At 43.7% G+C, this 16555-nt stretch overlaps 1 protein-coding gene across 2 annotated transcripts in view; it reads right to left on the bottom strand.

The window, feature by feature from the left end:
• LOC131396778 (zinc finger protein 875-like) overlaps window positions 1-8952 on the bottom strand; it is a 29128-nt gene extending 20176 nt beyond the window's left edge. For both annotated transcript variants that reach the window (XM_058529159.1, XM_058529160.1), the window contains exons 1-2: window positions 8571-8952; window positions 8079-8158 (exon numbers count right to left, since the gene is read on the bottom strand). In XM_058529159.1, the coding sequence (XP_058385142.1) occupies window positions 8079-8102 (24 nt within the window). In that variant the 5' untranslated portion in view covers window positions 8103-8158; window positions 8571-8952. The remainder of the gene's footprint in view (window positions 1-8078; window positions 8159-8570) is intronic.
• Between the last annotated feature and the right edge of the window lie 7603 nt (window positions 8953-16555).

Below are 16555 nucleotides of genomic sequence, written 5' to 3'. Positions count from 1 at the left end.
GTAAAATTCCAACTTCTTACTCGGGTTCTTATTCCCCCTCCTGCTTTACTGTATCCCTTTAACTCTAGATAATGCATGCGTTATTCATTTTTATTTTCTGACTCCCCACTAGACTGTACGTTCCACCTGCATTTTTTACTGCTGTTGCCCCAGTGCCTAGAACAGAGCTTGCAAACACTAAGCAGCAAATACTTCGAGATGACTGAATATGCAATTATTGTTATCTCACTAACAAAGTTTCAAATGACCCTCTGCTACCTAGAAAGCTGTACTTTGGAGGGTGGGAATACACAATGGTCCGTGGCATGGAAGTGTGGGAAGTGTGCAGAAACCAAGCCCAAATGAGCCTAGGGATCCAGGTCTGGGATACTTCCTAGCCCATCAGTTATTCTGTCTTTTAAAATGGGGTACAATCTGCAGTCCACAGATAGGTTTAGTTTGACCCACACACTGCTTTAAAACTTTTTTTATATCAATTATGTATTGGGAGATGTCATATAAAAATATCATCTTATGGATCCTGTTAAGAAATCCATAAATCTGACCACTCTGGGCCTTGAACTGCTGCAGGGCCACAGTTGGCTGAAGGTGACTTATGCTTGGGGGCCGTTAGCTTAGGCATGCTATAGGCAGATTGCTGCAACTCCTACCTTATCTGTTTCAGTCATTTAGGTACACGCCTGCTCTCTGTGGTGATTTGATTTTGCATCCCCTTCTCAGAACACCATCACTCCTTGAGGGATGACACTGTGTCTCTCAAACTAATTCCATGCTGTGCCCTCCTCATGGCTCTTACCCTCTCAGCAGACCCTCCCTTAAATTTCCTGTCCACTACCAGCTCAACTTTTCTACATTGGCTGGGCTGTGGAATGACCTTAAGATGCTACCCCATCTTAGGCCCCCCTTCCACCTACAGTAATAGCAATCCTAGAACCTGGCCTGCCCCAGTGTAATTAATCACAAAGAGCACAGACAGGACGAGTAAGAGCTGTGGTTCTTACCCCTCATCCCTGGCTGTACTTTAGAGCCAACTGTGTGGTGTTTTACATTATGGATTCCTGGATCCCACCACAAATCAATCAAATCAGACTCTGGGGATAGGGCTTTCATACTTTTAAAGGCTCCTAAGTATAGTCATGGCTGTGACTCACTGGGTCAGGAGGATCTCAAGAAGGAGAGGTTATGGTAGGATAGAGAGATCAGGGCAGGTTTCATGAGAGGGAGGTATGATCTTAGTCTTAAAGGGCAGGCAGGACTTAGAAGGATCGAGGAGAGAGAAGAGGGCTAGGCAATCCAGACAAGGCACGTGGGATGGGAAGGAATAAGGAATGAAAAATGGCTAGTTGGAAAAGACAGCAGGCAGGTTGCGCAGCCCACAAAGGGTTTGAAAGGCCAAAGGAACATAAAACTCTATGCTCTACTGTGCATTTAAGGCAATATCTGAGTACTGCCCTTAAACTAATGGTAGAGGAGTACACATGCGGATAGACAGGTCGTAAAGCACATGTAGCAAAATATCCATTGTTGAATCTAGGTGGAGAGTATGAGTGTCAATGTACAAGTCTTTGTATTTTTTCTGTATGTTTGAAACTGTTCATAATTAAGTGTTGAAGAGAAAAAGACTATTCACTCATTCAGGTATCTGCCTAGTCCATGTGGTGATTTGATTTTACAACCCTTCTCAGAATGAACCCACACGCACACGCACACATGCGCGCACACACACACCCCTTAAAATCCCTGATAAAGGAGCTACATTAGAGACCAACCTATGTTATTTCAACAAGTTTGACACAATTGGTATTCCCGCAGCCCTGGAAAAATGAACGTTTGAGAACCATGCATGTAGAGGGTATGGTAAACACTAAATGGATAACTCCCCATGATCCATTCCAAACCTCTCCCACCAGATAGCAACACAGTGTGGGGAATTAAAGTGAAGTCAAGGGGAGGCCTGACAGGTGTAAAAGTAATCCATCCCCTTGCCAGCTGAAGAATGGCTCTAGGGCCAATGCTAACTAACAAGCCACAAGAAGCCTGCTGTAGGATTCTAGCAGAAGACAACTTCATTTTTAAGATGGGAGTAATAGGAAGCCAATGCTTTTCCTGATGCTCATAAATATAGGCACAGATGACCCAAAAGAGGCAGCACAGCTTAGTGCACTGGCTTTAAGTGTGGTCCCTGAACCCACAACACCAGAATCCCTCCGGAACTTGTTAAAAATACAAATTCTCAGGCCTCATCCCAGGGCCAATGAATCAGAAATTGTGGGGGTTAGGCCCAGCAATCTGGTTTAACAAGCCTTCCAGTTGATTCTGATTCACAGTCAAGTTTGAGAACTACTCAGTGGCTAAAAGCACACTCTGGAGACAAACTGTGTTCAAAAACAGCCCTCCTTCTCCTGTGACTTTGCATCAGTAACTTAAGATCTCTGTGTCTCAATTTTCCATAAAATGGATATTATTATAATAGTACTTACCTTTCAGGGTTGTTGTGAGAATTAAACAAAATTGCTCTTAGTAAACATCCTATGACTCTGAGAGGAACCAGCCTGGATGAGGCTGACTGTGGAGAGCAGAGTATAGTGGAGGAATGAAAGAACCCCAGTCCTAGACAAGCTTATCATGGCAGAGGACCAACCCCGAAGTGTGTCCTGGCTCTGGACTTCCTTTTATGTGAGCTAAGTTACTTACTGTTTAGAACAGTCTAAGTGGCATTTCCTGTTGCTTGCAGCCCAGAGCATCCTATCTGACTGGTAGATTGTTAAATTGATGGCCCCCAGTGAATCCTGCCTCCCTGTTTCTACCCTTTATGCATTCTCCTCCTAAACTAACTCTAGGCTTGGCCGTATGACATGCTTTATTTAATGGGACATCAGCAAACATGTTGCAGAAGTTTAAAAGGCATTTGGGTTTGGGGCTGGCTTTCTTTCTTTCTGTGCAGGAAACCTTGAGGCCACCATGTAAATAAAGTGAGCTTGCCTGCTAAAGACGCCACATAGAGAACCAAGAACCACGGTACCTCAGCCCACCAGCCTGTCAACCGCCAGACATATGAGATCATCCAGCTCCCGCTGAGCAGCCAGCTGACTACAGCCACATGAGTAAGCCCGGGTAAATCAATAGAAGAACCATTCAGCTGTGCCAAGTTTAACTGCTGACCCACATGACTGTGAACTAATAAATGATTTTGTTTTATGGCATTAAATTGGTACATAGAAGTAAAGTGCTGCCATAACAAATACCTATAATGTGGCATTAACTTTGGGAACAAGACATGGGCAGAGGCTGGGAAAGCATCCAGGAAACTGTTAGCAAAGGTGGGAAAAGTAGTAAACAAACTGTTAGCAGAAGCTAGGAGAGTGGTGAGGAAATCACTCTGACAGCTTGAAAAAGACAAGGCATGTTATGTATTAGCAAAACTATCACCTGCACTAATTTGGAAAATAGAAAAATACCTGAAAAAGAAAAAATACCTAATGAATTTTCAGATCTGGCTAAAGAGATCTCTGGAAATCCTGTTAAAATCTTCAGATGGATGCTTCCAGCTATCTACGATAACGTATAGAAAAAGAAGAGCTAAAGCAGCGACTCAGCAGTTTGCAAGCCTAATTTAGAGGAAATGTAGACAAGCCAGGACTTGCTGGGTTAGAAAATAAAAACTGTTTTAGATCTCCAGTCTCTCCAGCCAGCAGAAGTCTCAAAATAAGAAATGGCCTCAGGGTAAAGATCAAGAGTTTGGCTGAAAGACCCAAACTTTAGGACCCCTGAAAGTGTTAAGCTGATGTCTAGCAAACTCTAAACTAGACAAAAGGGCTTCTGAGATTTTTACAGGTATTATCCCACAGCACCAACACCCTGCCCAAAGATGAGATGCCTATCTGAAAAAGAATTGTGACTGTAACTTTTGTTTAATAGAATGGTCTTATAATAGGATAAACGGAAAACCCATAGAGTTTTTAAAGAAACTGTATCAACTTGACTAAAAGGGCTACAGACAGTTCAAACTGAAGAGGCCTCCCATGTGTCTCCAATTCCTCCCCTTTTTGAGTGGGAATGTCAATTGCAGTTTTCCTATCCCTGTCTCACTACTGCATACTAGGTAGGTGGTTGGGGGTAGAGGGAAACAAATGACTTGTCTTTTTAGTACACAGGTTTCTGACTTAAAAGAAGTTTCACTGAAGAAGCCTATCCAGACTGATATACATAAGATACTGGACTTTGAGTCTGTGATGAAACTTTTGGGGATCCTGGGAGAGAGGTGAGTTTACCTTGCACATGGGAAGGATATGAATCATTGGGACCAGAGGATAGTTACAGTAATGAACCCCAATGAATCATATCTCCCTGTATCTATACCCTTGTGTTATCCCCTTCCACAACAACTCTGGACTTGGTCATGTGACTTGCTTTGGTCAAAGGGACATTAACAAACATGACATAAGCCATGGCTTAAAAAGTGCTTGTTTGATGGGGTTGTCCTCTCTCTTGCTGTATAGAGAAACCCAAGACCATCATTTGATGAAGCCCAAGCAGAGTCTCTGGAATAAGCCTAAGCCCACATGGAAAAGAACCAAGAACTAAAGCACCCTAGTCAACCAGCTTGGTAACCGTCATGGACAGATGGTCCACCCAGCTCCAGTCACAACTGTCAGCTGACTGCAGCAACAGGAGCAGCCCAGGGGAAAGCTGCAAAACACCCACCTGTGCCCAACGCAAAATGCTGACCTACCAAATTGTGTGCTAATAAGTGATTTTGTTCTAAGTCAGTAAGTTTTGGGGTGGTTTACTACGCAGTAAAGGCTAACTGATACACTGATAAAGGAGTTATGTTATATGAAAAATACTTTGCAACTAATATCACTCTTGACTTGCTAAGATGTTCACGTAGCCAGAAACTCCTAAGATAGATTGAGAGAGCAACGGATTCAGTCCTGCCATTTCTCACTTCAGGGCATGAAGTCATTACATGGAAAAGAGGATAGGATTCATGTGAACAACTAGAATAGTTATTTTTCTCCCTCTTTCCAGCCAAGTGCCTAAAAAGTGAATTTATCTAAGTTAAAGGTGTATATGAGATGACTCTGCTGTGGCGGCAATAAACACACTTTCTGAATGAAGAAGCAGAACACGATGTCAGACAAGAGGACAACACATTTGAAACGGGGACTGTCCTAAATATCTAAAACACTGTCATGAGCCACTGAAAGCTTCTGAACAGAAAAGCGATGTTACTGTAACGTTGGGGAAAATGAGGATTACAGAAACATGCAGTGGGTAGCAAAGGACCGTATCAGCACATGGAAACAAATCAGGACACTGCTGTGAACGTTCACATGAGAGAAGAAAAAGATCTGCACTGGCAGGTCTACCTGGGGAATGTAAAACTGCACAGTGTAACAACAAAAACTTTAACCTGCACAGTGTAAAGCAAAGACATGGTGATGGAAAAAGGGAGTCTCAAAAAAGGAAGAAATAATTGACAGGATCAAATGTTTGAGAACAGGCAGGGTTCAAAGCTCCAACAGGTACGAGTGCCCACTACTTCAAAACAGTCATTTCTACTTAGTCATGTTTTTGTTTAGAGAATAAATACAAATCTATAAAAGAATTTCTTGCACAAAGTTGATCATAGAAGCATTATTTTACAACAATTAAATATTGGGAACAAGTTTGCGCTGGCCCCGTGGCTTAGCGGTTAAGTGCGCGCGCTCCGCTGCTAGCCGCCCGGGTTCGGATCCCGGGTGCGCACTCACGCACCGCTTCTCCGGCCACGCTGAGGCCGCGTCCCACATACAGCAACTAGAAGGATGTGCAGCTATGACATACAACTATCTACTGGGGCTTTGGGGGAAAAAATAAATAAATAAATAAATTATAAAAAAAAAATATTGGAAACAAGTTAAATGCTTGGGAAATATTTAATTCATTCAATGGCCTATTATAGAAGTTACTTTCAGTGGGATAAATGTTGGCTGTTCCTCCATCTATAAAAAAGAGGTCTGAGAAGATACACTGCCACTAGCTTTAATACACTACGATTTTATCACTAAGGTTTGTCAAAATGTATGTAAGTAGGGGTGTGTGTATGTGTATAAATTAAATCAAATCCCAAGGATAAAGAAATCCCAAAATAAAACGGAAGACGTAAGTGTGCAGGCCACTGCATCACTGAATGCAGTCTACCGTGTTCTGCACACAGCAGACATTCAGCAAGTTTATTCAACGGAATCAATGAAAAAATGCTAAGAGTTAGTAACATCATGTGCTAACCCAGCTCATTTGTTACGAATTCTAATTTATCCTCTCAGGCAAAGGTCCTTGCCAGTGATACCTAATGTCCTACTGTATATTTGCCTAGATTGTTGTGTATAATGCAGATGTCACGCATATTAAGAGTACCTGGAAATTCTACCCAAACCCGCTGAAATATGTGGTTAATTTTATGCCCCAAATAACATACCAAAACAAACAAAACAAACTCCTTTGTTACTTAGTTCCTTCACATTAATTTATTTAAGGTTGTGGTTCCTTCAAGCACCAAACATTTCACATGTGCCAGGTACTCCTGGAGGCGAAGAGCTTTCATCTTAAACAACTTATCCATTCAAATGCTTGTGCCCTTTGATCAACTCTTCCAAAAAGTATTAGGGGCAGGAAAACTCAGCTGACACAAATTTCTAGCTTTTCTAAGAAAATCTGAATGCCTCCCTACTAACATTATGACTGGTGAAGAAAGTACATACAAAAGGTTCAATGTTACCTTGGGAAATGTCCTGAACTGGATTTCTTATGCATTCTTGGTACTTTCAAATGAATGAACTATTTTACAAATGAGAAACACAGAACTCTCAAAGTTGTTCTGATAACATCCAGGAAATTATAAATCTCCACCATAGGAGACCAGGATTAAGAATAAATCGAGATCTCTTCTTCTGTCTAAATTCTACCCTGATTTGTTGATAAGGACAATCAAGGCAGATCTGAAATAACCAAGTTAACCCATATCAAAAGAGATAGTAAACTGATCTAGCAACTGTGTGTTGGTGCTCAATAATAAATGTTAACTACATTCAATTAAGTCAAGGTCAACATAATCACCATTTTCAGGGATCAGAAAGTTTCCCCCTAAGTCCCTTATGCCCATATCATTGATTTCCTTATGTCAAATCCCTTCTCAACATCTTTTACTCAAAGACAAAGCCTACACAGTCTGGCCACCCCTAGACTCAGAGGTGGGAAATGAAAATCCTTCAGGGGCCAGGTAGGTAATAAAAATGAAAGAGCCAGGCAAAATGTTAGCTGGTCAGTGGTTTCAATTTCAGTATGGAGGATATCGTAGAAAGTGCAGCAAATAGACTCTGCCAAGACTTGTTCAAATGATGAAGACACTTTCAGCTCAAATTCCTTGACACCAGAGTACAATGCAGACTTATTTTCAGAGAAGCAGGAAATTTGGAATTTCTGGTGAAATCTCCCCATTGTTAAATGCTGAAAATGAGCTCAAGTGTAAAATTCAGGTCAGACCTCTCTGTTTCACATGTGGACAGCTAGTCTGTATCTTCACCTGCACCTATTTAAAAATCAACCTTATGTAAGTCCATGGGCCCCTACAATCCTCCCACACTGTGGCAAGGGCAGTGTGCCCAGCGGCCCAGCCTCTGAGACTAACCACACTTCCTGCCCTCTTCTCACTGGTATGTCTTCTGCCAGCTCTCCAACTTACCAAACCCTTAGGGGCAGCTCACACAGCCCTACTTCTCCTGGAAGCTCTTCCCAACGACTTTAGGCATCTCTGCTATTCCTGCCCTTCATCCTTATCACTGGACAATTAAGCATGGATGTCCCTGTATTTTTATTTAAACTGCTCTATGTGTGTTGTTCACAATTTACTTCGTGGATAACCGTGGCACGGATGGAGCAGAAAGAAATGCTGAGGCAGGACTCTATGCAAGATGAGGACCCTCCAGGACCAGGCGTGAACTTTGCCCAGTACCAACAAGGCAGCCTCCAGAGCAAGAAAAGGGAACGGATCCATCCTGTTGACAGCCAAGACGGAATTTACAGGAAACTCTCACCTCTTTCAGGAGCCCCGTGGCCATTTTCCTGGTCTCCTGAGTGTTCTCCCTGGAGAAGGGCAAAGTCTCAGAAGACAGATCTGGGGATGTAAAGAGAAACGAGAAAGTGCATATTTGGAAACTCTCTCCCCACGAGTTAAAGCGGGGTCTGCTCCAGAGCTCCATAATTGGGAGTCGGGAGCGTCACAGAAACCACCGGCACAACCCAATTCCCACCCAGGCCCTGATAAAAAGATCCAGCTTGACCGAGCACCCTCAAGTCAGCCCCAAGCTCCGGCCAGGAAGTGAAGCCCATGTCCCCCAGCAGCGGAGTGAGGGTCTGTCTCTAACTGTGGGCTGCAATGAAAGGAAAATGGCCTGGGGGTGCTTACAGGAGAGCGCCCGCGAGTTCAGAGGCTGCTCTGCCTCTCCCAGCCTGTGCACCCTTCAGTAACACGCGGACGAGCAGAAGGATGTGCTAACTGGACGAGGCTATGACTACAGGGCACTCACGGAACGCGGGGTGCACGCTGCCAATCCTGAGGCTGAAGCCCGGGGAACGAAGTGCAGAACCGTGGGAGACACCAGCCTAAGCAGGCCCATCCAGGCTAATGGGCTGGACCCGCCAACCGGAAGTGTCCCTACTACGTCAACGCTGCACGCTCAGCGGCGAGCGTGAGGGAGGACGGAAGTGGCCGCAGAGGCCTCTGGAGAGTGTAGTCTTGGAGACAGAGAGGCGGAGAGTGAGTTGCGGCGCCTGTCATACAACCAAGTTTAGGAGCCGGTTGTTAGGATGCCCAGACCGCGAGGTTCACAGGTTTCTCCTCCGAAGGCCAGTGAGATCTGTGGACACCGAGAGCATCGCAGAAACGTGCGAAGATTCTAGGGAATGTGGTCCTGGCGCCCGGCCGGCGTTGCGGCGGCGGGAGGCCAAACCGTACACACAGACCTTCGGCGGCGCTACGGGCTGGGCTTGTCCTCGCCAAGCCTCTGCCCCGTGCGCCTTTCGTGGAGCAGAAACCAGCGTCGGGACGGGCGGGGCCTGAGCCCAGCGGGTGGGGCTTGGCTCAGGGCAAAGCACTTGGCGGATGGGGCAGCGGGGTGATGCTATGCTGGGACTCCCGGATAGGGGCGACACCAGCCTTGCATCCCCGAGGGTAGGAGGGTGCGCCAGTATAGACAGGGAACTCCAAGGCTATTTTCGGGAAGAGCGCCTTGGCTTTGGTCAAACTCCCAGAATGGCGGTGAGGGTGGCTCTGGTCATGTGTCCCGGGATTTTGGGGGTGGAAAGGTTGGATTTGGGGCAAAGAGCAAAAGGTCTCCTGGTGGTACGAGTAGTGTGGTGAGGACCTGCAGCTTGATCCAGAAATCCCTGGGATTTTTACTAGAGGCTGGGGGACAGTTATTGCTTGGAGGAAACTTCTAGCGGGGCGGGGGACGGGGAGGAAGCATAATTCTGACAGTTTTGTTCATCATGGGTTTTTTTTGCATTAATTTAGATTTTTTGAAGCTATTACATTAAAATATTTATCTTGTACCAGGCTTTTTTTTTTTGGTGCCCCCTTATATTTTGCACCCAAAGTCGCCGCCCCAAGGAAAGGCATGAATAGATCCAACATTATATGAACCTCATGGCACCTACTGGCCTGTAGCCTTGATAGGAGGTGAGGGTCTGCCTTCTGGGCATTAAGTAGCCAATAAGAGTCCTTTAGGAGCTTACCCTGAATTGTTGAATTGTGAGGGATCTTATCTTTTCTTTCCTGAATTCCTTAATATCCACAATTTCCTGGTAACCATCCCTCCCAAATCCCCACCCCCAAGGCACCTCCAAGACCTATCATAGTGCAAATATTCAAAGATTATTCTTAAATCTTCACACCCCTCCTCCAGAATCTCTTCCAACATCCCTTTGCCTGAAGAAGTAAAAAACAAAGTTTGCACGTTAGTATCAGCCTCCCCCATTGGATGGATGTTCAGGAAGGAGGATCAGCCCACCTCCTATTCCAGACCTGGTGGTACCACTCGCCAAGGATTTCATATCCGTGAATGTGGAATGCTTAGAACAGAACTAAGTGGGAACCAAAGTTAGGCATGGGGTTGTGAGGAGCAGAAATGAAATGGAGGGACTGAAAATCTTCAAAAAAGGGATTGAGTGTGGGGAGCGAGGAGATAGGATCCTGAGATAATCCAGATCCCTATGTGTAGACATGTATATACACAGGCAGTGAAGACAGACCAGGCTGACAGGGTATTTGTAATAAAGCAAACATAACAGCAGGTCAAGGGATGATGGGACTCAAACAAGCAGGGGATGGGGCAGTATCTCTTCAACTCCACAGACATTAACAAGCATCATCAAGACGCCTAAGAAGGCACGTACAGCTGCATTCATTGAATTCAAAGGTGTCATCCTGAGTGCTATGTGCTAGGTACAATGATATACCCTCGACATGAGTTTGCTCCATAAATCTCAGAGCTTTGAGATTTAATCTCTGTGTTTGGAGGAGTCCTATTTCCCACACTCCTATCTGGGCTGAGGCTTAGAGATGTGAAAATCCATCTAAATTATAAACTCAGTGGAAAAGCAAATCTAGTCATGCCCATCTAGGGAAGACGTTGGGTTAAAATTAACTCAGCATCAGATAAAAATCAGTTAAAAGGAAAAAAATTGAAAAAATATTCATTGAAATTAAAAGCCATACAAACTACCGTGTCACTGATGAGCCAAAGAAGAAACTGACCTGCAATCTATAAATTCATTGGAAGAAACAATAGTGAAAATACTTCAGATCTAAACCTGTGGAATGAGGCTCCCTCGGTGCCCAGAGATACCATCTTAAAAACAGTGCCAAAAAAAATGCAAAAAGTTAAGCTCTATATACATCTATAGAAGGAATTTCTAGTTTGAATAAACTCAAAAGTTTAAATTAAAATGATCACATAAAGGGAAGAACAAAACTCCACAATTGGGGGGGGTCACTCTAAATCACAGATGAGTCAAATCATTAAAAATTAATTTTCATTGAATGTTGATGACTAAAACTACAAACTAAGACTTACATACAGAATGAGGTCAAAACAGTGGTTAGAGGGAAATGTTTAGCTTGAAAGTAATCTATGACTTAGAAATTAAGGCAGAAAACTAAGGAGCTAGCAGGCACCTTTCAGATTAGAAAACCAAGAGAACAACAGGAAATGAGAGAAGGAAGAAATAATCAGATGAGCGAGGTGGTGGTGGGGCTTATGGGGATGCAGGAGGCAGGAAGAACGTCGAGTTTGTGTGTAAAGTCACTATAGAGACAGTCCTTAAGGAAGGGGGTGCACAAGCATCATGCTAGGTGCAGAAGGAAGAAGGTGACAGGTACCCCTGGAGGGTATATTCAGGGATTGGCATTGGATAAAAACACAAGAGAGTCAAGGGTGGAGCCTTTCCCATCCTGTGCACAGATGGAGGGTAGCATGGATGATATCAGCAGGTGATGGGCACAAGAGGACAAATGGAGAGTCAAAAAAAAACAGGGAACAGCTCCTCAGGAAAGAGATGAGGAAAATGAGCGCAATCCTGCCCTCAGAAAGACACAGCGCTTAAATCCATGCATGTGGGAACTCTGGGGTTCAGGGTCTAGACTAGGAATCAGTCAAGAGACCACACCTCTGCTGTGTCACCTGCAGCCACAGGGTGGCGGGCAACACCTGTTGTAGCAGAACTGGCCAGCGAGAGCAGCTAGAGCAGGAGAGGTGAGGGAGGATTCAGGAGAAGCCACCGCCTCCCAAAGGGCCCTGAGACCTGCTGGTCCCACACTGAGGACCCAGGGGGGCGGAGGCTCCACAGTGAAAGAAAAAACACAAAGGAAACATAATATTTCTTTATTTCCAAAGTAAAATATTTAATATATGTTCAGGTAGAGATGGGTACAGTGACAGAAAATAAGGTAGAGGAATCAGGTAGACACCACAGATATATAATGATGGATAAATAAATGATAAGTATGGGGAGTTTATCCACATACGCAGACTTTATATGTTCATAGACATACTTATATTTATGCATTGCCCAGTAGAGACGTTTACACAAACTGCATTTACACTGTGAAGTCGACAAGAAGAGAGAGTAAAAATAAAACAGTTATAGACAGTGTCAGGCTCTCTGTTTTGTGGGAAGCACATGAGCACAGCTTCTCCCCTCCCTGCTGAACGCCACTACTGCCTGCAGCAGAAGGTGGCAAATCACAGCCTGGGCCATCCTTCCCAGAATGTCACAAACGTAGACATACATACCACAGAACTCACTAGAAACCAAAGCCAGGAAGAGCAGGGGCTGTAGAAGACGGATTCAAGTAGGAGGGACCAGAAAACTCCAGGAGAGGGCACTGGGGGGTGGGGATCCCAAGAGGATCCAGATGCCTGTGGAAGGGCCACCCGTGTCAGTTACTAGGTTAGCATGAACTCAAACATCATCTAATATGCTTCTCAAATTTGGGTGCAACAGACCCACCTGGAAGGCTTATTAAACAGATTGCTGGGCCCCACCCCAGAGTTTCTGATTCAGTGGTCTGGGTGGGGCCTGAGAATCTGCATTTCTAACATTTCCAGGTGACACTGTGCTGCTGGTCCCAGGAGCACACTATGATCTAAGCTAACACCAGGTCAGGGGGAGGTGCTGACGAGCAAAGCAGCAGCAGAAGGGACTTGAAGTTTATAAGGGCTTCTCTGTAAACTCCTCAAACATAAAATCCTTCAAGACACAGAAAGAGCATTTACAGCATCATGTCTACAAATACAAGGAACCACTCAGGGAGTGTTCCGTCAGCTAGAGTGATGGGCCCGACCAGCATCCCCATGTTAACCTTCCAGAAAAACCTGTGACCCTGGTGCTCTGAAAACTCCTACTTTCCACCCTCCCTCATTGGGATCTGACACCTTGTTTCCTGATAACACTCCATTACCCCACAGGAAAGAACATTATCGATATACCCATTTTTATGGACTTTCCTAGGTAAAAATAACTACCATGTGAGTAGAAATGTTTAAAAATAAATTTTTATTTTTGATATAAAAGAACACAAAATTCTACATCAGTTTAATGGAAACCCTAAAATACATAGAGGAGATATAAAAATAATTATCAAAAATATTCGATGAGGCAAAGCAATACTCAGAGTGAGATCTTATATCCTAAAATATATATATCTATATATGCTATTTTAAAAATCAAGGCAGAAACATAAGGGGCGCTATACTCACCTCTAAATTTATGCTTTCTAGTTTAACTAACTCTGAAGTTAATTTGGAGATCCATCAAGAAAGACACATGAAAAAAATGGGAAAAGCGTCTAAGTCAACTAATAGGTCAAAGAAAATAATCATTAGGAGGTGACCACAAATAAATGCCCAACCAAGACAAAAAGAATTGTCACCTCTTATGGGAAAAGGCTGAAATGGGGGTTAGAGGAAAACCGGGCCCTTAAAGGAATGTAAGACAGAAGAAATCAGGTAAGAATGTTAAGAAATTGGAAATGATTTTCCATGTTAGAAAAAGAACATGACAAATAGAGAGAGGAGAGAGGGAGAGAGGGAGGCAGTAGTCACAGACTCTAAGGGTGTGGGGGTCGATGAGAATAACGGGGGCAGGAAGAGAGATGGAGTCTGTACAAAAAATCATTCTCTAGAGCTGTGCTGTCCAAGAAGGCAGCCACTCACCACATGTGGCTATGAGCACTTGAAATATGGTGAGTGCGAATGGAGAAATGCTGTAAATGGAAAATACACTCTAGATTTTGAAGACACACTATAAAAAAAAGAATGCCAATTAACTCACTAATGAGTTTTATATTGATTAAATGTTGAAATCAGAATATTTTGGATATATTGGGTTAATTAAATATATTAAAATTAATCTCATCTATTTCTTTTTAATTTCTCTAAAGTGGCTACTAGAAAACTTGAGATTTCATATGTGGCTCGCATTATATTTCCATTGAAAAGTGCTGCTCTGGAGAGAAATAGTCTCTAGGGAGGTAGGACCACAATAGAGGTGGACGGAGGGAAGTGCCAGACACCCCTGGTGAGTACCATCAGTTGCTCACAGTGGGGGACACAGGAGAGATTCAGGTGTGGACACGCCCCCATCTATGCAGAGCAGGCGGGTCAAATGGGTGTCACTAGTGGGTGCTGGGCTGACATGCAAAACTACTTAGTTTTACAAAAATTTTTAAGAGATACTGTTAAAATACTGACAGCTCACAGAACAAATCATAATAAAAACAAGAAAATACAAAGGAACAAGTGATATATAAATACCCAACATTAAAACTGGCTGCTAAGAGGGTCCCACCTCTCTGCCCGCTCCCGCCCCCATAAAAGTACCAACTGTAAGAGAACTGAAGCTCCCCATCAATAAGCTGAGACTGTGAGAATGTTTCTTTTTGGAGCAGGAACCTCATTTCCCCAACTGAATTGAAGGTGCCCTCTACTGTCATCTCTCTGTTATGCCCTTTCTGATTAAAAGTTACCGCTAATGTTAAGTTAGCAATCAGTAACAGAGAGAAAACTAAGGGAAAACCTAATTTGGAGGTTTAAGAAAACAAAATTCAAAATTCACTGCTAAGGAGAATGAATCTTCACGGGAAATATAAAATACTTTTTCATGAACATTAAAGAAAATTCTAACAACAAAAACTTTCGGAATTGGGGTAATCCAAATGAGACTTTAATCCCCCTAAAGGAATTTTAATTTCCCATCGAGAGTACTTTACAGCTAGGGGTGGAAAATTATCTTTACAGCTTTTCACAAAGGATCGAAATTAAATATCCAAGATCAGGTCTTCCCACTCTGACAGGAACTGGTCCTGAGAATAGAAGAGGCATCCAGGATCTCGACCTAGAAACTACCAGGGATCTGGAATATTCCCTCAGGGGATATTCACGATGGAAACCTGGCAGCAATCATAAAACAAACATACAAACAAAACCAGACAGCTCTTGTGATATGGTTGGAGCCTGAGGTCTTCAGCTGGGTCATTTTCTATCCTGGGGTCTGAATAAGCCAATTATAACCCCTTAAAATGATGTGAACAACATGAAAGAGAAGAAACTGGGAGAGAAAGACAGAGAAGTTGAAAGGGAGTACTTGCTTTTCCACTGCAGCCTTCAGGGCTCCTCGCTGCTGGGAGGTCCAGTCCCAACTCTAGACCAAGAAACAGGAGAATTTTAGAGTGATTAGTGGTTTCTCTATTATCTATAGTTATTAAAACATTCTGAATTGTTCATGTAAAAAAACAACAAAACCATCACAGGTGACTAAGACTAACAGGTAGACTATAACACATATACTATCTCCCAATTACCTACCCACAAGCTGAAGGATTTTAAACAGTTAGGGTCATTGTCTCTATTATCACCATGATATCAGGTCACAACCAAACCGCAGGTGCCACATAGACTGGAGGTCTCAACTGAAATCAATACGCTGTGCACCGAGAAGCACTGAGCTTAGCCAGTGGGCAGCACACCAGGAGGCGACACGTGTATCTGAGCACAATAACCCAAGAGAATTTACTATCACACAGTCAGGAAGGGATGCCCACTATGAAATGTTTATGCAATAAAGTTGCAGTTGGGAGGGGGTAGGAGACTCTAGGGATGGGCTGGGAAGTGGGTCCTGAGAAACTCCACATTCTGGTAGAGGTAGGGGGTGGGCAATCAGGCTTTGAGGAGACACACAAGCCAAAATTACATCTATGCAAACGCACACGATTAAGATCACACCAGGTCAAGTGAAGTGGGTTAGGAATGACAGAAAGCAGAGGAAGAAACTGAAAATGTGAAGGGGCTTCTCTGTAAACTGTTAGGGGAGTAAATACCAGCCACAGCTCCAGGAAGTGTTTATAGCAGCATTTCTTCAATTAAGGGCAAAGGTTGGAGCAGCAAGGACCAGATGAAGGCCCGGCACTGCTCCTAGGTCATCAATGTGAACTGGCAGCCAGCCACTCTGGATGCCATCATTTTCCCCATGATGAATCAAAGGCATAGAGAGGTTCATTGGTGGGTTCAAGGTCAGACAGCTAGTAAATAAGGTTGGACCTGGGATTTGAATGAGTCTGTTGGCCTCCCAGGCCTGTGCCTCATGCTCAATGACAAAAAAATCAACCTCACTTAGTAATAAGTGCAAAGAAAGTCTCTCTCCACATCCCTCAAGTTATTCTTTTTGGTTGGTATTTGCTCTGTGAGCTAGACATGACAGAAGAAAATGAAAACTCAGGAAAGTAAACACACTTCTAAACTGATGGATGGTCTCTTTGACCATCCAAATGCAACATGCACAACGACAAAAATGCCACTTGGCAAAACCAGTAAAATGAGTTTTGCTCATTATGCTGAAAGTCTGGCTTACAAAGAAACTTGCCTTCAAATGCACCCAAGACAGAAGAACAAGGCTGGGAAAGAAGCTCCTAACCTCTATGAAGGTGAGAGTAAGACAAGTACAAACAGAAGGAAAT

The sequence above is a fragment of the Diceros bicornis genome, chromosome 34 (assembly GCF_020826845.1).
Source record: "Diceros bicornis minor isolate mBicDic1 chromosome 34, mDicBic1.mat.cur, whole genome shotgun sequence".
NCBI lineage: Eukaryota > Metazoa > Chordata > Mammalia > Perissodactyla > Rhinocerotidae > Diceros > Diceros bicornis.
Note: the sequence above shows the minus strand (reverse complement) of the source record. Positions and strands in the feature narration are given on the sequence as shown.